At 36.4% G+C, this 21971-nt stretch overlaps 1 protein-coding gene across 1 annotated transcript in view; it reads left to right on the top strand.

The window, feature by feature from the left end:
• The window catches only part of FAT4 (FAT atypical cadherin 4), a 179767-nt gene extending 162376 nt beyond the window's left edge, over positions 1 to 17391 (top strand). Inside the window, exons 12-17 of the mRNA XM_042935547.1 lie at positions 697 to 782; positions 1659 to 1838; positions 4771 to 4895; positions 6775 to 6992; positions 11283 to 11544; positions 14337 to 17391. Coding sequence (XP_042791481.1) covers positions 697 to 782; positions 1659 to 1838; positions 4771 to 4895; positions 6775 to 6992; positions 11283 to 11544; positions 14337 to 16201 — 2736 coding nt within the window. The 3' untranslated portion in view covers positions 16202 to 17391. The remainder of the gene's footprint in view (positions 1 to 696; positions 783 to 1658; positions 1839 to 4770; positions 4896 to 6774; positions 6993 to 11282; positions 11545 to 14336) is intronic.
• The last annotated feature ends 4580 nt before the right edge of the window (positions 17392 to 21971 follow it).

The following is a 21971-nucleotide window of genomic DNA, read 5'->3' as shown; positions in this document are numbered from 1 at the left end:
TGAATCACTGAATAGACAGGATACAAACATGTCAATTTACAGCAGTACTGGTAGAAAAATTCAACAGTACAAGAAAGCACATTTAACTCTGACGATTAAATTGCATAGGGTGTTATTCAAATAAAACTTCCCCTCAGACGTTCTGTATCATGAAGCTTTTAGAAAATCAGAAAATTATGTTAAGATTTATCAAAATATAATGCCACTATCTAAAGTGTTTTTTTTCCTAGTTGAGTCATTCATAAATATCTATGTGATATTCTCTAGTTGAAAATATCAACTAGATGAGAGAGAATCCCAAGCAGGTCTGCACCGTCAGCATGGAGTCCGATACGGGGCTCAAACTCACAAACTGTGAGATCGTGACCTGACCAGAATCAAGCGCTGGACTGTCAATTCACTGAGCCACCCAGGTGCCCTATCGGTTTTTCACTTATACACAAGAGGCCTGGTGAAGATTTTTCAAAGTACTTCCCACTTCTTATATGTAATAATGTCACAGTTTTAGACATGTAAAAGAAATATGTGCCCAAAATTTGATATTATAGGTGTATTATGTCATAACATACTAAGCCAAAATGTTATCACAACTTCAAAATCATGTCCACGTAGAAACAAGTACTGGGCAGTGTTGGCCGAAAAGGACAATAGGGACAGCAGAACCCAGGATGAATGTTTCCTTCTCCTACTTTATAGGCAGCTTCCTTAACTGTGGACTCTTGTTCTGAGAACCAAGAACCAGGGTATTGCACTGTCAGTAATGTGGCAGTTTCAGATGACTGGTAAGTAAAATTATTCGTTTGATCTTATTATTACTTGACCTTAAAAAGGAAATTCTACATTTAAAAATAATTTTATTATGCTAAGTGTTATGAGAGTTTACAATATTTTATGCTCTCCAAAGGAATTTTTACTCTGTAAATAAAAAGTTAATAATGAGTATAAAAAATATGTAAAAATGGTGTGACACGAGATGGGAGAGATGAGGACAAATAGAGGAAGGAAAGACTAACATGGCCTGTGTTCTTTGAGTAGATCATGAAATTGTTGCCTATGACCTGGGTCCTGCAAGGCTAGACTAAAGATCCCAGTCTTTACCTCCTTTGGAAGTTGTATACCACAATTATCCACAGATACTTTTCAATGGCACCTCAGGAAGAGACACAGAATTATGCCATCTAAAACCTAAGTGATGTTAACAGAAATAACAACAGAGAAAAATAAATATTGACATATCATCTAGGACATTAATTAACATATTGGCATTATTATCATCTTGTGGGGAAGAAAAATGTATAATCTAACATTAATATTATCTAACACTAATTAATCTAACATTAATATAATCACTATTTCTGCTGCACTTTATCTTGTCTCTGATGTTATGCTGCTTCTTGCTAATTCAGCATTGTTTTATACATCCATTTGGCTAACTGAAAATGTCACTTCCATAAGTTTTATTATTTTTCATGCCTTGAAAACCTAATAATCCTGTAGAAATCTGTAAGGGAATATGCATCAATAGGTAATATTTTCCATTCAAATTTACCACGCTATAACACATGCCAGAAAGTTATATTCACTCTTTTTAAAGCTAAACATTCTACTGAAATCTATCATGTTGGAGCTAATATACTTATCTTTGCTTTCTCATGTAGGACTCTTGACGTTCAGCCAAATCGAGTCACAGTTGGAGGTATCAGATCCCTAGATCCGATCCTTCAGAGGAGAGGACACGTGGAAAGCCATGATTTTGTTGGGTGCATAATGGAGTTTGCAGTCAATGGAAGGCCTCTGGAACCCAGCCAAGCTCTGGCAGCACAAGGCATCCTAGATCAGTATGACAATTTTATTTCTTATTATTTTAAATAAAAATGAACAAAATGCATGATAATTGAGCATCCAAAGCTGAAATTATTGTGACCACAGTTCTAAAAGTATCAAATGTTTTACATTGTTTTGAATTTTAAATGTTCATTTCATTTATTTACTTATTTAATTTAATTACCACCAGCTAACTTTTACAGTTAACACAGAAATTATTTGAATTAATTAACTTATTAAATTTAAATATTTACTGTTTGGCATAAAATGTGATATTTACTTAGAAAATTAACTCTTATTTTCTGGAGTGTAAGAAAAATATACGTATGCTTTTACGCCTATATACGCTTCAAAACAGTTGTGAAGATTATAATGACAAGTAGATGAATCACATAGAAAAGTATCTGCCACATAATGATGTATAAATGTTAGTAATAATGTATACAAAAAAACATTTGATATTAAATAGCTTTACATACAAACATATATTTCAAAATATACCTTAGTACACCTTTAACAAGCAATAATTTGATTAATTGTAAAACATTTTATTTTCCTATGTGCTTATTGGTTAAGGTTCCCTGCAATGATTTTGGAATTGTGAAAATAACACACTTTATTTTAAAAATTAATCTTATTCATAATGAAAATTGGAAAATTCAGAAAAATATAAAGTATCCTATGCACCACCCAGAGACAAACACTCTTAACCTCATTGTGAGGTTCATGACTGCCTGCTGTTCCATCATATGAATGTGCCCTATTTTAACTATTATTATACACTTTACTTGTTTCTAATTTTATTAATATATTAAAAGCCCTGTGGTTAATACTATTCTTAATATTTTTAGTCTATTTTAACTTTTACAACCATTTTATGAGATAGATAATATTAATTTCTGAGCTACTCAGTGTTTTAAAAACTTTCTCAAAGTCAACAAGCTGGTGAGTAGCAAAGCTAAGTCTTGAACTAGGCACTTGGACTGAGGTTAGTTACAAATAAATGAACAAGGCAGATTCTTGCTCTGGAGGAGTTCATTGTCTTCAAATTCGTGATTACTAATCTCTAATGTGGCCATGATTTTGCGTGGCAACATATTCTATTCCCCAGTTTAATCATTTGCTCACTTTTCTCAATTACTTTCCAGCCTCCCCTTTTCACAGACCCCAAATATCACTCCTGTACCATCTTTCCCAGCTAATGAATTTGCTTCCTACCTTGCTCGAAAATGGAAGCAATCAAAAGAAAACTTCCAAAAGCTTATTCCTCCACATTTGCCCATGCACGTGTGCATCCCATGGTCTACATTGCATCCTATTACTATGAACGAACTGCTCTTATTCCCATAAAGACCAACCCCTTTTTATGTAAAAGGCTCAGTCCCCTGCAATGTTCTAAAAACAATAGTCCAGCTGTCTCCTTGGCATGTCTTTCCTCATTTAAATCCATGCTGCTATTTCTCCCATTTTATTTTTGTAAAAACTTTATTAATCCCATTTTACTCTCTAATTACCATCCTCTCTCTTTTTGAAAAATTGTTCTTTGTCAAAGTGATCAATAACCTTTGTGTTGCTAAAATCAATGGTCAGTTCTCATCCTCTTTGAATTCCAATGTTCATTACTTCCTCTCCCTAAAAATACCTCTATCAGCATATGGTACAATCCTGGTTTTCTACTCTGATTCTTTTTCTCATCTGGTTGACCCCTTCTCTTTTGTATATATATTCATTCTTTAAATCATGTTTTATAGCCCTTGGTTTTAAGTACTAACTTTAAAACTGGTGACTCTTAAATGGTTATCTTCAACTTGGCCTTTCTTCTGCACTTTAGACCCTTCTATCCAACGGACTACCCAATATCCTATGTGTCTTTCTAACAAATATCTCACACTTAAGTTTAAAACTGAATTCGTGGCCTTCTTTCCCAATTCCTTCTAAATCTATTTCCTCCACAGTTCTCTCTGTCTTAAATAATGATAAGTCGATTAGCCAAAATTGTTCAGCCAAAACTTTTAGACTTACCTTTGGTTCTTCTCTTTCTGACATACTTCACATCCAGTCTACCAACAACCAGAATGACATTTAAAAACAGATGTTCGTCCTAACCCTGACTTACAAGGCCTTCATGATCTAGCCTCTTTCTCCATTTTCTCACTGTATTTACATATGCTTCTTTTTCTTGTTCACTCTGCTCCAACCATACTGGGCCCCTCGGTGTTCCTCAAACATATTAGGTACAATTTAACTTTCTTACTTGCTGTTTCCTCTGTCTGGAGTGATCTTCTGCCAAATATTCTTCATTCTCTCAATTTGTTTAGGTCTTTACAAAAATATGTCCTTCCTTCGCTGATGAATCTACCCTCCATCCTAAAAAAAAAACTCTCGATACCCTTTGTCTATCTTAATTTTCCAAAGAACTTTCTTTGTTCTAACATATTACATATTTACCTAATTTTTGTTTTGTTTTGTTTTTTTTGACTGCCTCCTACACAAGGAAAAATAAATACTCCACGACATGTGGATTTTTCAACACTTTACCCCCATGCTTAGAATAGTATGCTTGTAATTGGCATATGGTAGACATTTAATAGACATCAGTTGATGAGTTGTCTGGAGGAAATGTATAAGCAAATAAATATGGGGGCCTTAGATTACATTAACCAAAGATGTCCTACTCAAATAAGAATTAATTTAAAAAAGAAATTATCACCTCTTTTTCTGTATTATGTAAGATGTTATTTGGTTTAATTTTCTCCTTTTTGAATGAGGCAGGCCCTGTGTTACAGCTCCTAGTTTGACTAGATGCCCCAAATATAGTTGTAACTTGAGTTTCCAAGAAGTGAGTGCATGAAACTAAGCAAGTTAATAAAAGCTTATATCTAGTTTTAACAAATCTCCCACACTTTATTTTGTGCCTTATGAGTCTTTATTATTATTTCATTTTAGATGTCCCAGACTAGAAGGTGCTTGTACTCACAGCCCCTGCCAACATGGTGGCACATGTACGGATTACTGGTCATGGCAGCAGTGTCATTGCAAAGAAGGACTAACTGGGAAATACTGTGAAAAATGTATGCAAGCTGTTTTCTCTTCCACTGGAAATTATAGTAATCATGAAAAGTATAAATATATGCACTTAAATATGTAATTATATTCAAAGAAATTTTTTCATTCTAAATGTTGAAAATAATAAATGGGTAACAATTAGAAACTATAGTGACATTTTACATTTATTTTTTTTAACCTGAGGAAGAGTGATATTCTTTCAGAATTATTTACTAAGTTGTTAATTTCCATTTTATGAATTTATGAATTTAGGAAAGCTAATTTATAAGATTGCTATACAAATACAAGGCCAAGGACTATATTCAGGTTTGGGTCTAATATTATCTGCCTTTAAGGAATATTTCTCCAGTAAATATTTTGTATGTGGTAGAAAAATGTAAATAATAAATGACTAAACACTGAGTTCAAACCATCATACAATGGCAGTATAATCTATTACAATTAAGGGTGATACTTGCATTTTAATTTACAATTATTAGAATCGGTTTTGAGTCTTACTTTTTAAATCTTTGTATAATTATTTGTTTTTTAAACCCTACTACTGTTTTTTAATAAGACGTTAGAGGCACTCAAGCCATCATTAGAACATGGCATTCTCTAATTTCAAGCTGTACATCCCACTAACTAACCCTAATGGAGTTTCTTCTAGAAAATTTGCCTTGTTTTCAAGTATATGGTTAATACTCAAATCATTGCAATTATTTGACCACTTCCCAAGGAGTCCTAATTATATTATAAGAATGAATATAAATTCATGATCACATTAAGGATATACTGTAGTCAAAAAGATCTTACTAGCAGAAGATATAATCATATTGAATTAGTTAGGATAACATCAAAACAACAAAAAAGTATGTTGTCAGATAGTTTTTTCATTAAGTAATGAGTATTTATAAGTGGGAATCCAGTTATGCCTGGAACATGAAATGAGTCATCGGCTTGAGAGATGTCTGAGGTTCTTTTTTTTTTAATTGAGATATAATTCACATACTATAACCTTTAGCTATATAAAGTATACTATTCAATGCTGAAACCCTTTTGAGCTCATTTGCTTTATGTCTTTTCTTTAGCTATATTAACTGTTATGATAACAAACTTCTAAAGTTCAGTAGTGTGAACATTTTACCAAATTATGGTAAATTATAATATACATTACAGTTACACATAATGATAAATTAAATTCAACATGATTATATGATGATTGCTAATAATAAAATTAATACGAATTAAATATTTGTTCACTTCTTCGTCCAAATTTCTAACATGCTAGAGATTTAGGATTACAAATCACTCAACTCTGAACACATTTATAAATTTTGGAAATAAAGTAACACTTATTATAAACACATTTGCAAATCCATGTTTTTAACAGGTGGTATCTCTATAAGTATTCATGACTTATATGCTATACCAAATATTTTTTTAAATTTTTTTAATGTTTATTTATTTTTGAGACAATGAGAGAGACAGAGTGAAAGCAGCAGAGGGGCAGACAAAGGGAGACACAGAATCTGAAGTGGGCTCTAGGCTCTGAGCTGTCTGCCCAGAGCCAGTCGCGGGGCTCATACTCACGAACTATGAGATCATGACCTGAGCCAAAGTCGGACCCTTAACCAACTGAGCCACTCAGGCACCCCTGCTGTACCAAATATTTTATTGAATATTACCCAAATGATTGATTCTGATTTTGATTTAAGCATTTGAAATTACCTTATACAGTAATTCACAAATGGAATTTTTCTTTTCCCAAGAGGAGGATTGGGGAATATGGATTCCAAAAACCTGATATTTTATTGTCCTTTTTTATAATTTTTGTCACTTATAAAAACTTCTTCAGAAGCCAAATGGATGCATTCATTTTTCCCTTTTTTCGTTGCCTTTCAGCTATTACTCCTGACACCGCGTTATCATTAGAAGGCAAAGGGCGCTTGGATTACCACATGAGTCAGAATGAGAAGCGGGAATATTTGTTAAGACAGAGCATACGAGGTGCCATGTTGGAGCCTTTTGGTGTGAACAGTCTGGAAATAAAATTCAGAACAAGAAGCGAGAATGGCATTTTAATCCATATCCAAGAAAGCAGCAATTACACTACTGTGAAGGTAAGATAAAAGCTAATGGTGACTTCATTTGATTAGACCGCCTGCTGTGTCATGATTTAAATCACTTCGCCCATAATTTCTGTCCTTTTCTTTACAACCCATTAGAGTTCCGACTAATACTGGGCACTATTCCAATATCATCTATCTTAACTATTCCCCAGGCATTGGCCAGAGTAACAAAGATCTGAATGGTTTGCTTTCTAAACACTTTTGTCTTGGTTTAGAGTAAAGACCACTGCTAGGTAGGCCAGCATAGAAAGAATTTGTTGCAATCTATTTTGTCAAATAAAAATTTATATTGCTTTTCTTTCTCTACTTTTAAACAAAGTAAAACAAAAAGATAATGTGCTTTTGAAGTGAAAAAAAAAAAAAAAGCTCCAAAAATTATTCCAAACACTGATATGTTTACATTAATTGGTGGGACAAGAGTAAGAAAAAAACATTTTTAAGTTATCTGGCTTTATTCTGGAGCATACAGTCAATTAACTATCTAGGTAAACCCTGTGAAATTAAGTATCTTTAGAATTATTGTAAGTTAAATTCCCCCTGACTTCCCCAAATAATTTCTAAAAACATTGTTTTTAAACATTCTGTTTTATGAGAACAATGTATTGATTTATCATTAGGCTTTTACATAATATTTTAAACTATAAATGAGATGCTAACCCAGTGAATAATTTCCCAGGATATGCATTTTCCTTCAGCTTTTAGCTTCTTAATTCTAAGACTATTATATTAGTCTGCTTTCTTTCCCACAAATGAGACTTCACCTTTTAAATCATCAGTTTCTTTTGACTGATTTTGATTAGTATCATTTTGATACTATAATTCCACTCATAATTTTTACATGAATTTTGGTAAATTCTGAAGAAAATAAACTCAGACATCCTGTATTATCTTCACCTATAAATTAATATTTTGAAAATTACTAAAAGCTTAGTTCATGAAGAAAAAAAGCAATATGCATAGAGAATTACTCCGTTTAATTCACATATAATATTTAAAAATAAAACAGACATTCACCTCTGAACTTCAGCCTTTTTATTCTTAAAATTTCTCTCCATCCAAGTCAACTCTGGTTGTTATGCTGCACGCACATATCTTTAGGAAGTAGTACAAAAAATATTTTTAAAAATCTTAGTCCTCACAGTCCAGTCATTCCCAACTGTGGATGATTTTACCCTCTCTTCCCCCCAGGAGACATTTGACAATGTCTGGAGGCATTTTTTATTGTCACAATGGGGAGGGGGTGCTACCAGCATCTAGTAAGTAGAGATCAGATATGTCACTAAATATCCTACATTGCACAACGCAGCACCCCAAAACAAAGAAGGAATCTAGTCCAAAATGTCAATAGTGCCGAAGTTGAACAACTCCGCTCTAATCTAGTACAAAAGAACATCTTCCCGTTATAAGTTTACCTCCATATTCAACCAAGGAGCCCAGTTCAAAATTAATAAAGGTACTGCAAAACAAAGCATCTATGTCATTATATTATGATTTTATTTGGTGTTTATAATTTGTATTGGAAAGTGTATCAGAGCCAAAGAAAGTGGAAGTACAGAAAGAAGTAAAGCTTCACAGTCTACAAGAAACACTTTTTGTATGCGTTGAGAGGCTTTGACATTGAGGTCTGTGCATTATCTGTTAAGCTGCTTCCAAGTCCTCGTGCCATTTAAATGACATATGAAATATTTCTGTACATTATCTCTTTAAGCCAAGAGATACAAAATACAATGTGGTTGAAGAAATCAGAGAGAGAATATTTTTTTTTTTCCTTAAGGAAGAAGCTGAATGTCAGGATCCATTTTTGTCACCATAAAATCTTGGATTTCCAACAGGACGGCAGCATTCAACTTCTCCAGATATTCTTACGTTGGTAGCAAGCACTTAGAAAGAGATTTTTTTCCTGAAGGAAAAGTAAATGCTAATGAATAAAAATAATGACTAATGCAGACCAAAATGCACATTTCTTTTCTATGAATATTTTGAAAAGCAGCTTTTCAGAGATTAAGGGGCCTGGCAGGTAAAGTAAGTAGATTAAAAAAACAGTGAATAAAGAGAACAAAATAGACGGAAAGAGAATGGCTATTGTAAGTAAGCAGGCAAATTATTCAGATGACAGGAATACGATCTACTTGCACAGGCTAGGAAGCTAGTCAGAAGGAACTGTTACTTTTCATTTAGTTTATCGGTGAGTAAGGCCCCTGGTTTTTTTCCTTCTTTCTTTTGGCTCACTTTCTGACAGTTTCTTTCTGACAGTTCCTTCCTTCCTTCCTTCCTTTCTTTATTTCTTCCTTTCTTTCTTTTGTTCTTCATTCTCTGCATCAATCCATCTTTCTTCTCTCTCTCACACACACAAACAAAGGAATCAAGATGATCATTTTGAACATAGAAAAGAGAGTTGGGGAAATGAGATTTCCAATGGTTTGGGGGGAGTGTCAAGAGTGAGTAGCAATAGCAATGTGAAGAGAGAGGAGAATATGTAGAATAGATAGAGTCTGTTCAGATAAAAAAGACATTAGGTGGAGAGAATATTAGATAGAAAAACAGAAGGAAGCATACTTATGTCTAACTGTGCTGATGGTATATTTAGTGTTCTGCCAACCTCCCTTCTTTTATGGCATTTTGTGTATCTCCATATTTAGAGTTCTGTAATAATGTAAGATTATGGACTCTATTTCTGTTCCAAATCAATCCTATTTTCTTGATGTGTAGGTTTTTTTTTTGTTGTTGTTGTTTGTGTTTATTTTTAAGTGGGGCTAGATGTATTGTACAGAGTTGGGATGAGGGATTCGGAGGTCTAGATCAAAAATAAATAAATAAATAAATAAATAAATCTATGGATAAATAAAACCAAGCAAAAATGAACATAAAAAGTGAGCATGATGTTTTGAAGTTAGGAAGGATGCAAGAGCTGAGTAGAGTATTAGTGGGGAGAAGCAGAACATCAGGAATGGTACAATGGGCACTTAGGTTCTTGTTCACCCTACTCTATGGTGTATTCTAAAGACTCTCATCAGATTTGGTCACATAGAAGGATGCCAGGGTTTGATCAGATAGGAGGGAAACACAGTGCTGGGAGAAGGCTCTTCTCACGGCTTCTTTCCAAAAGGACTCTAGGTATCACCAATGACGGGCTGCTATTTTCAACGTGTGTTTCATGAGACATTGCTCACTTGATGAAATGTTATTGTCATTTAACCACAACTCTCTTTTCTTTTCCCATCTGATTTTGGTACTGAATTATATTACCATCTAGAGAGACTCTTTAAATAAAATCTTACAGTATGAGTAACGTATGTAAATGTGTTAGGCATATTTTCCACAGAGTAAAAATGAACTGACTTTTAGTTCTACCAGATGTGTTTGTTGCATGTAGAAATAGCATCTGATCTGAGTGACAAAATCACTGATCCATCCATTCATTGCTGTCATTTGATACACAGTGCCACTTCATCCCCCAGCCCAGGCACCAGCTCTGTCTGGCAGCATGATGGGATTATGCTCTCTGAACCAAATGTTCATGTTGCCTCATAAATTATTTCATTTTCTAAAGTGTCTCCTCAGAATACTGGAAACTTGGTAGCTGGAAACTGGAGTAGGAGCATCCGGTTACCCAATGTTCTACTGGGCAAAGTCAAAGAAACCAAATATCCCTTAGATAAATTGTAAAAGGCAGTCAAAGTGAAGACTTTCCCAGACACCTCATTATTAAGAATTCACTCATAATTTTCATCTGAATAAATGATATAAACAATAGGCATTTTTTCTTCTAAAATTCCAGAGCATAATAGATAACATATAAGAGAATTTCTTTTTGTCTATTTTTCCAACTATGTTTCATTTTTGCCTAAGCATTGATGCTTCTTTTTTTGCAAGTAGTTTTAACATTTTTCGATCACTGTGGACTAAACTGATTGATTCTCTATACTTGCCGTTGTGATTAAATTATAAGTAATTACAAAAGGGTATATTTTACTTATCTTGAAATGGGTTTTCACTCCATTATTATCTCAGCTGTGTTCCAGAAAATAATTTTAGGCATCTTAAAAAATTAGGTATAAATATAATAACAACTTGAAAACTATTAAAACTATTAAATATGAAGGTATATGTCACCTAAATTTGTAGAGGCAGTATGGGTAAGTATACTCTGATATAGCCAGACTCTTCAGCTAGCCTGTTAGCTTTAGGTTGATCAATATTGTAAGTTTCATTTCATTTCTATTCTATTTTTACTCAAGCACATCATAGCTTAATTGTACATTATTTTAATACATTTTACAGATTAAAAATGGCAAAGTACATTTTACATCAGATGCAGGAATTGCTGGGAAAGTGGAGAGAAATATTCCTGAAGTTTATGTTGCAGATGGCCACTGGCATACTTTTCTAATTGGAAAAAATGGAACAGCCACAGTACTGTCCATCGACAGAATATATAACAGAGATATCATCCACCCTACACAGGATTTTGGTGGCCTCGATGTACTCACTATATCTCTTGGAGGAATTCCACCCAATCAAGCTCATCGAGATTCCCACACAGGTAAAAAATGCTTGCGTTGAGCAAAGGAAAGGTAAAATTATTCCTATAAAAGTAGTTGGACTTCTGATATTATCCATTATGACTATTCTAAGTCTCTCCTAATTATCTTTAAGAAGTCTATAATAGGGGCACCTGGGTGGCTCAGTCGGTTAAGTGTCCGACTTTGGCTCAGGTCATGATCTCGCAGTTTGTGGGTTCAAGCCCCATGTCAGGCTCTATGCTGACAGCTCACAGCCTGGAGCCTGTATTCAGATTCTGTGTCTCCCTCTCTCTTTCTGTCCCTCCCATGCTCACTCTCTCCTTCTCTCTCTCTTTCTCTCAAAAATAAATAAAACAAACAAAAAAAAAAGTCTATAATAAACTATTGGTCATCACTTACTTTATTTTAGTCATTTACATTTGTTCTACCAAGTTCATAATTCATCCCATGATGCTTCCCTTGTCCACCAAACATTTATTTATCCATTCATTCATGTGTCCATTCACATGGCAGCTATTACTGAGCCCTGTACTTGGCATTGGGAGTACAATGGTGGGCTAAATAAATAGCTACTCTCCTCATACAAAACATGGCCAAGTAAGGAAGGCAACATTGATCAAACCATTATACAACTAGATGTATTATTTTAAAATATGAAAAAGGATGTGAAGAAGGAATATAGAATTCTAAGAGATTTCCAAAAAATGAGAAAGGGAAATTTCCATGGGAAATTGACTATTGGTACTTAAAATGAACTGTGAAGATGAAGATGGGAGAGTATGAAAGATTAATTTACATTGATAAGAACTTAACAAAAAGTAGATAAAAATCATAGAACCTGACCTATTAGCACATTGGAGACTGATGTCATCAGGTAATGAAGGAAGTTGAAGAATGAAGCAGGGCCTCCTAGACCATGTTGCATTTTTGGGTTTACTCTCAGGACAGTGGGAAGTCAATAAAAAATTTATGTTAGGAGTGTCAAGACTAGACAGGTAGCGATATTAAAGATCTTCCAGGTTACAACATGGAGAATGCATTGGTGGAGACAAGAGTGGGCTTGCATAAATTAGCTGGGATGATACTGCAGTGATCTAGGCAAGGTATTATGTGAGTGTTGACTAGTGTGGTGGCAGAGGAGTTTAGAGAGAAGTAAATGGGGAAGAAATTTTTTTTAGGAATTAAAGTAAATCAAACTGTTGATGATCGTGGTGAAATTCAAGACGGTTTCTGACCTGTCAAGTAGAAAAAGGGCAGCACCATTGAAAGAGGAAACTGCAGAGCAGTGGAGAGAGAAGCCTGTCTATGGGAAATATCAAAATGGTGGTTTGGGACACCTGGGGTTTGTACCACCTTTGAGAAAGACTTTTGGATAGATGGGCTATAATCAGGAATGGACACCAGCTGGAAATACATATTAAGAGTTAGCAGAGTCAAGCAAGTAACTGATGTACTGGTCATGGATGTGATAACCTAACATGAAGGGGGAGATTAAAAAGAAAGCCTGGAGCCTTAGCTTGAGCAACTCTAGGAGTCAGTGGTTGATGAGAGGAAAATGAAACATGAAAGAGACTAAGTCATAGAAAAAACAATCTGTAGAGTAGGAACAAAAGCAGATGTTACAGAACCTTATGGAAAAAGTGTATCAGGGATGGAAATGTCACTAAGGTGGAAGGATATATCAAATACGAAGAAAATTGGAAAATGCAGGGGAGGGTAATGGACTTAAGGCACAAAAGTATAAGTTCAGGTCACAAGTTGTTCTTATATACTTAGCTTATTTTAGAATATGGATGATAATTCATTTGGATGTTTTAAGAAACAAGCCGAAGTAGATCATACTCTTTTGTTAGTGTCAAAATCAATTCTTGGGCTCTGGGACAGGGGCATTAGCAATATTAACACACTCAAGTTCAACAAAGAGTTTCTCAACCTTAAGAAATAATAATAATTACTACCCTCTAAAGAGCCATTTAAGATATGCTTTTCTAACTCTGCCTGTCCCACCTCATGAAGCGTTCATGCCACAGTTATACTCTATAGCTGCCCTCTAGATGACTGCAAACCATTGTAATACCTAAGATTATCCCTTTGCTCTTCAAGAACTTATGTTCAACTCCTTGGGAGCAGTATCACCTCCATTGAGAATGCATGATCTAATGATTACAACTATTAGCCTAGGGGCACCTGGGCGGCTCAGTGGGTTAAACAACTGACTCTTAATTTTGGCTCAGGTCATGATCTCAGGGTCATGGGATCGAGCTCCATGTCAGGCTCTGCATTGGGCATGGAGCCTATTTGGGATTCTCTCTCTCTCTCTCTCTCTCTCTCTCTGCCTCTGCCCCTCCTCTGCTTGCACTGTCTTTCTTTCCCTTTAAAAATATTTTTTAATTTTAAAAAATTGAGAAAAAAGCTATTAACTTATTTTTTTGTTCTTTATAAGTTTTTTTAAATACATTTTATTTCTATGTATGCAATTCTTGATATATATATACTATAAAAATAAGACAAATAGATCATCAAATTAATAAAAGAGGGAGTAAAAGAAAATCTAGCCTGTCTGAGTCATTTATAAATTTTCAGAAAGAGCAGTATCTGAGCAATTCTCTTCATATTTTGTCATGGAAATCTTATATATCTTACTAAGTTATGTCGTAAGACACACAGAGTTATTGACTTTGGCCCTGAGACTGTGGTTTCTTAGCTCTTGTGATGTGATTGGGAGGCTTCTTTTTACCATAGTTCAATGGTGCAGTGTTTTAAATGCAGCATTTTCTCTAAAATGCCTTACTGCTCCTTCTCCCCCCTACAGGTTTTGATGGCTGCATTGCCTCTATGCTGTATGGTGGAGAAAGTCTTCCTTTCAGTGGGAAGCATAGCTTGGCCTCCATCTCTAAGACGGACCCCTCAGTGAAGATTGGCTGTCGCGGCCCGAACATCTGTGCCAGCAACCCCTGCTGGGGCGACTTACTGTGCATTAATCAGTGGTATGCCTACAAGTGCGTTCCCCCTGGAGACTGTGCCTCCCACCCATGCCAGAATGGGGGCAGCTGCGAGCCGGGCCTGCACTCTGGCTTCACATGTAGCTGCCCAGAGTCCCACACAGGAAGGACCTGTGAGACGGTGGTGGCTTGTCTTGGGGTTCTCTGTCCTCAGGGGAGAGTGTGCAAAGCTGGAAGCCCTGGAGGGCATGTCTGTGTTCTGAGTCAGGGTCCCGAAGAGATCTCCCTGCCTCTGTGGGCTGTGCCTGCCATCGTGGGCAGCTGTGCGACAGTCCTGGCCCTCCTGGTCCTGAGCCTGATTCTGTGTAACCAGTGCAGGGGGAAGAAGACAAAAGACCCCAAAGAGGAGAAGAAACCGAAGGAGAAGAAGAAGAAGGGAAGCGAGAACGTTGCTTTTGATGACCCAGACAATATCCCCCCCTACGGGGACGATATGACTGTGAGGAAGCAGCCCGAGGGGAACCCTAAGCCAGATATCATTGAGCGGGAAAACCCCTACCTCATCTACGATGAGACTGATATTCCCCACAGCTCAGAAACCATCCCCAGCGCCCCTTTGGCTTCGCCGGAGCAAGAGATAGAGCATTACGACATCGACAACGCCAGCAGCATCGCCCCTTCAGACGCGGACATCATCCAACACTACAAGCAGTTCCGCAGCCACACACCTAAATTTTCTATCCAGAGGCATAGTCCCCTAGGCTTTGCGAGGCAATCCCCCATGCCCTTAGGAGCAAGCAGTTTGACTTACCAACCTTCATACGGTCAGGGTTTGAGAACCAGCTCCCTGAGCCATTCAGCTTGCCCAACCCCCAACCCCCTGTCTCGTCACAGCCCAGCCCCTTTCTCAAAGTCCTCTACTTTCTATAGGAACAGCCCCGCCAGGGAATTGCATCTTCCTATAAGAGATGGAAATACTTTGGAAATGCATGCTGATACCTGCCAACCTGGCATTTTCAACTATGCCACAAGGCTGGGAAGGAGAAGTAAGAGTCCTCAGGCCATGACCTCTCACGGTTCTAGACCAGGGAGTCGCTTAAAGCAGCCAATTGGGCAGATTCCTTTGGAATCTTCCCCTCCGGTAGGACTCTCGATTGAAGAGGTGGAGAGGCTAAACACCCCTCGCCCTAGAAACCCAAGTATCTGCAGTGCAGATCACGGAAGGTCTTCTTCAGAAGAGGATTGCAGAAGGCCATTGTCTAGAACAAGGAACCCAGCAGATGGCATTCCAGCTCCAGAATCTTCTTCTGATAGTGACTCACATGAGTCTTTCACTTGCTCAGAGATGGAGTATGACAGGGAAAAGCCAATGGTATATACTTCCAGGATGCCCAAATTATCTCAAGTCAATGAATCTGATGCAGATGACGAAGATAATTATGGAGCCAGATTGAAGCCTAGAAGATACCATGGCCGAAGGGCTGAGGGAGGACCTGGGGGTACACAGGCAGCAGCACCAGGGGTTGCTGACAACACACTGCCCTTGAAACTTGGGCAGCAAGCAGGGAATTTCAACTGGGACAACCTTTTGAACTGGGGCCCCGGCTTTGGCCATTATGTAGATGTTTTTAAAGATTTGGCATCTCTCCCAGAAAAAGCAGCAGCAAACGAAGAAGGCAAGAATGGGACAGCTAAGCCCGTCCCCAAAGATGGGGAAGCAGAGCAGTATGTGTGAACTTTATGTACTGGCATTGGAAAAACAGAAAAACAAGGAACACTCAAACCGTTGTAAGGTTGCCGACGAAGGGGTATTCCATTTGCGAAAGAGGCCAGTATGGACTGGTGTTGGAGGGAAACTTTAAAAAATAATAACCACAATGCTGCTGAAACAGACTCCAAACAAGTCTTTAATTTAAATATGCTTGGTTGAATTTCTTTTCCTGCATGCATCGTATTTTGTAACTAGTCATGTGGCATGCAGCGTTCGGAAAGTTTTTTTTCTTATTTACCAATGTTTGATTTGTGATTTTTGAAATGAATACCGTTGCCATTGCAGAAATGAATTTGTGCTTTCACAGTGGGGTATGTGTATTGTTTCCATTGTGTTATCATCCTTATGTTTTGCATTGCAAGATCCTTGGGGTTTAACCAATCCTTGTAAAGTGTAGAAAGAGTCTTCCTCTTCTTGAATGAAAGACTAGGTATTAACACTTTCCAGAGCTATAGATTCCATATTTGATGTTGCTCAGAAATGTCTGATATTTGAGTAGGTTTTACATGACAGTGGGTACTAAAATTAAGTCATTTTGTTCAGCACTTTAGAAGTTTCTTACAAAATTGTGTTAAAACTTCCGAATCTCTCTCTCTCTCTCGCTCGCTCTCTCTCTCTTTTTGTGAACAATTATGGTCATCTGACTTTCATCAGGCTTCCAATAGGAACAAAATGACTGCTTATTATCCTTAGAACACTGCTCCCTTCCTACCGTGGAATGATGTTCTCAGCAGCGCTTCTCAGAGACACTTTTAGAAGTTATTTATTGAAAATGTTCTATGCTTTTAAAATTTTAAAGAATCGACCTAAAAAAAGCCTATGATTGGACTTTTCAGCCATTTGAAGTTTACCCCAAGTACCCAGTTTTTATAATTTATATAAAGTCAAATTTCAACTCTTCTTTCTTTCTGTCATTTTGTAGATCATTTTTTAATACAGTGTAAAAACTTTTTTTTACACCTAAGCTGTGTTTTTGATACTGATATTTTCCTATGCTGAAAAGTTTTCTTACTTTCAGGGAAGGTAAGAAAATACTTTTTTTACATTTGTTACTTATGTAACGTTCATATTTTTCACATTTTGATATTTGTAACATACTGTATGCTTTCTACTTGTAAATGCCAACAATAGAATTAAAATATTTATTTAAAATACTTTGCATTCACAGTGTATTTTCATCTTTCTTTACTCTTTTACGCCCAACCTGAATAATCTCTACTTGTCAACAGGGGTATTGCAAGTTGAACTACAAACGAGAAGCATCATTTTCTTTTAAAAAACCTGAGTATGGATAATTGCCAGAGCAGATATTTTAAGGTCATGTTAGTACATTCCTACCTGTCAGAGTTCTTGAAATTCCCTAGAGCCTAATGAGTCTAGACGAGGTTGGGTCTTTGGGGATTAAGTTTGTTATGAACCTGGTTTAAGCCTTCAGGCAATAAATGTTTGGACATCCCCAGCAGAGTATGCTCACTGAAGGCTAGCTTTAGACCAGGCTTAGAGTTTTAGGAACAGCAATGAATTAAAGCTAATTATGGAAAAATGTCTGGCTCTCATTTTCTCCAAGGACCCAGCCCCAAATTTTCTAGGTCGGATGGTGGGTCGGAAAAATGACACTGATATCTCTGCTACACATACCTGTGTTTAATTTATTGATCACTCTGCTGCATAAATTCTAAACACATTTTTACATGTTATCCTGGCCAAGACAAACCTCTACTTTTAAATAGTCACCAAGAGTGAAACAATTCAGAAGGATCTAGTCCAGTACAAGATTCATTTGTGTACAAAGAGTTGCATCTGAAATAATTGGATTTCTGCAAATTGCCTCACAATCTCAGAACTTTTGCTATTAAATATCTGCACCATAGCGAATATTTGTTCAGAATATTATCCTCTAACGTTGGCTGTGCTGTATTGAAAATTTTAACAATATGTAAAAGTTTTTAGTGCATGAAATACGTAAACGATTTAGTAAGTACAGTATTTTTAAATTAATACCAACAGATTGAGATACATGCCAGAATTATTTTGTCATTTAATAATGATGAGATTATTTTTTTGTTTCAGCATAGGAAATAAAATGTGGGTTTAATCTAAATTATAACATTCCTACAGTGTAGTTTAGAGACTGAGTGTAAGGCACTAATCTAATTTTCTTTCTTTTTTTTTGTCACCTGTGATGAGCCAACATGTTTTAGTATTTTTTTATGAATTTTAGAATTATGAACCAACTATGTGCCAAATATGGGAATATGCTGATTGCTTTGAGTAACTCAAAACAGAATACTTTTCTTTTCTCAAGAAACTCTGAAGCAGCTTAAGATGTCCTCAAGGATATAAATGCTATAATTGAGAACAGAGCTAAAAGCAAAAATGATAACCATCATTATAGCTAAGGGTTAAGGCCTCCGAACACGATGCCAAGATCCTGTATTCTAATTCTCTAAGAGTTCTTTGTGAGATAGAGAATTATTATCCCTTTGATTAATCAATCCCAATTTTGGAATAAGATAGGATTTTTATAGGAAAACTTCTAGTCTTTGGTTCCGCTTAAAAATCTTTTCCATTGAAGCAAGAACAATACTTGGAGCAAAACAAATCAGAAATGAATGGAATGAAAGTCTCACTTGAAATAGAATTTAATACTTACTTTACTGAACTACAGAAGTGACAGAACATGCACTGTGATGAATGTGGGGAGGGATTATAGGCAAACTGACAAGGTAAACACCCTCCAAAATTAACGGTGAGTAGTGAGCTGCACGTTCACGTGTAAAAATCATGACCTCAGAATTTTATTCAGCTCCTGCAATAGTTTATTAAATGGCCTGGAATACAGTCTTTGTTTTTGGGTCTCTTCCTGCAACTGTGTTGTGGAGAAGAGCACTTTCTTTCAGTGCTGAAATGCACACTGAAAATGCCTCCATGAGCACCATGTCAGGAAAAGCACATGACCACGCAAGACCCATAGGTTTAGAGTGGCAACACGGCCCAGGTCTCTGATCACTTAGCTCTTGCTGTTGCTGTTGTTTTCAAGGCTGTTTCTGGAAATTTCTAAATTGGCTAATATCATCAATAGTTTATCAGATCAATTAAAATCATTTTAAGGAAATGAAAGATCAAAAGGGCCTGGAGCACAACTTCTATCTTACATGTCATTGTCACAATGTTTACCAACATCAAGGCTGATGAGAAATATAACTGGCCTAAACCACTGAAAGTTATGCCCCTTTTAAATATTTTGTTTACAATGGAAAATAAAATATATCATCATGTGATTTTAACATTCCATCTAAGAATAAAGCACTATTTTCACTAAAATGCTTTTATTATTTTTTTTGAATTCAACATTATAGTAAAATTAATCTGCAATAAGTGAAAATGACTTCAAAATTTTGAATCAGCAACACAGCAATCCACTTTTTCCCTATTTTATGTTATAGATTTAATTAAAAAAATTTTTTTAATGTTTATTTAGTTTTGAGAGACGGAGAGAGATAGAACCTGTGTGGGGAAGGGGCAGAGAGAGAGGGAGACACAGAATCTGAAGCAGGCTCCAGGCTCTGAGCTGTCAGCACAGAGCCTAACGCGGGGCTGGAACCCACGAACCGTGAGATCATGACCTGAGCCAAAGTCAGATGCTTAACCGACTGAGCCACCCAGGTGCCCCTGTTATAGATTTAATTTTAAAAGGACTAACATTTCAAGATGACTGAATTTACGTTCCCCTAGGAAAAACAAGACTAAATATATTTTAGCATATATTTATTAGAGCTTTCAGTGTGAAATAAAAAGTCTAAATTAATTTAATAAATACTCCTTAAAGATACTTTGTGTGAAATGTCACATCATTAATAATATATGTGGTAACTACTACTGAGCCAAGCCAGTAGTTTTAACAGTTTATCAGTCCAAAAGTTATACACCAGTGTTATACATGAGTTCAATATTTTCATTTATTTTTTAATTAAAAATTTTTAAGTTTATTTATTTATTTTGAGAAAGAGAGAGAGAGTACGGAGGGGCAGAGAGAGAGACAGAGACTCCTAAGCAGGCTCTGCAGCTGTCAGTGAAGAGACTGATGCAGGGCTCAAACTCACAAACCATGAGCTTATGACCTGAGCCCAAATCAAGAGTCAGACACCTTTGGGGCTCCTGGGCAGCTCAATCGGTTCAGTGTCCGACTTCAGCTCAGGTCATGATCTCATTGTCTGTGGGTTCGAGCCCTGTATCAGGCTCTGTGCTGAGCTCAGAAACTGGAGCCTGCTTCAGATTCTATATCTTCCTCTCTCTCTGACCCTCCCCCTCTGGCATTCTGTCTCTCTAAAAAATAACTACACATTAAAAAAGAAATAAAAAAAAAAGAGGCAGACGCTTAACAGAGTGAGCCACCCAGGCACCCCTAAAATTTTCATTCGTTGTTAATGAGGGAAAAGGCATTAGGTTCCAATAAATTTTGGTGTGTACGAATAAATACCAGTAATTCTCTCCTAACATAATCTATGCATCTATGATAATCATTGCAAATAAATATATTCTGGCCTAAAGACCATGAAGTACAATATTCTCCCTCAACAGAGAAATTAATTGAGATATAAAAGGTCAGGGCCCTGGGAAAATCTAATCACAAGTAGTAATTAGTGCCCTTTGCATGCCAAGCATTCCTCTAAATCATGGGATAAAATAGTGAAGACAACAGACAAAGCATCTTCCTCTACAGAACTTACATTCTAGTAAAGGAGAGAGACAATACATAAATACAGCAATAATTATAGAGTGTGGTATCTAGTGAAAACAAGTGCTAGAAGGTCAACTGAAGCAGGAAAAGGGCTAGATACTGACTTGGGAATGTGTAGGCTGTTTTAGTCGGGTTGATCAAGGAAAACATTTCTGGAAAGATGACGTTTGAGCAGAAAGCTGAATGAGGCAGAAGAGCAAGTCATGGACTCTCATGGATATTGCTGCTGCAGGTAGGGGCAATGGCATGGGGAAGCCCAGAATAGGAGAACATTCCATGTTAGAGGAGCAGCCAGAGAGTCAAGGGCCAGATGTTTGTCTACACATCAGCAAAGGCTACACCACAAAAATCTTAGGGATGAACGGTCAAAAATAAGAATAATAATTGAGAACAGTCCCAGAAAGTTTACCCAGAGAGGTTACCATTGAACCAAATCTTCGTATATGTGCATTATCTTGCAAAATAAGAGCCTCTCTAAATGCAAAGTAGATCCTGAGAAAGTGTGTATGACCTCATTCTGCACTGGTGCCTAAGATCCAGAAGACAAAAGGAGAGACATGTATAACTGAGATAAATGTCTATGCTAACATTGATTGATTCATGCTCTTCTCAGGGATGAAGCCAAATGTGTAGGCATATCCACAGGAAGTGTGTTAAGATGTCTGAAAATAAGGCAGTCTGCTTCCTTATTGCTGAGACTTTAAACATATCCAAAGTATGAGATATCTACTGATTAGAATTACAGAAAATTTAATTTTAAAAACTGACTTCTATTTTTGTGAAGTGGCTCATTTGCAAGAAAAATTTTTCAAATAAAACAAGACTTATATTGGTGGGGAGTGTGATGGCAAATAAAATATCTCTAAGACACAATGATAAATCTGTGTCTGAATTCAAGTTAACTAAGGCTTGTCCAAATGTCTCGTACTGAGTCTTTGTTGTAAGTGAAGTTAGCCTTCATCTTTGCAACACTAATACAACTTTTTTCAAATT

Source organism: Panthera leo, chromosome B1, assembly GCF_018350215.1.
Source record: "Panthera leo isolate Ple1 chromosome B1, P.leo_Ple1_pat1.1, whole genome shotgun sequence".
Taxonomy (NCBI): domain Eukaryota; kingdom Metazoa; phylum Chordata; class Mammalia; order Carnivora; family Felidae; genus Panthera; species Panthera leo.
Note: the sequence above shows the minus strand (reverse complement) of the source record. Positions and strands in the feature narration are given on the sequence as shown.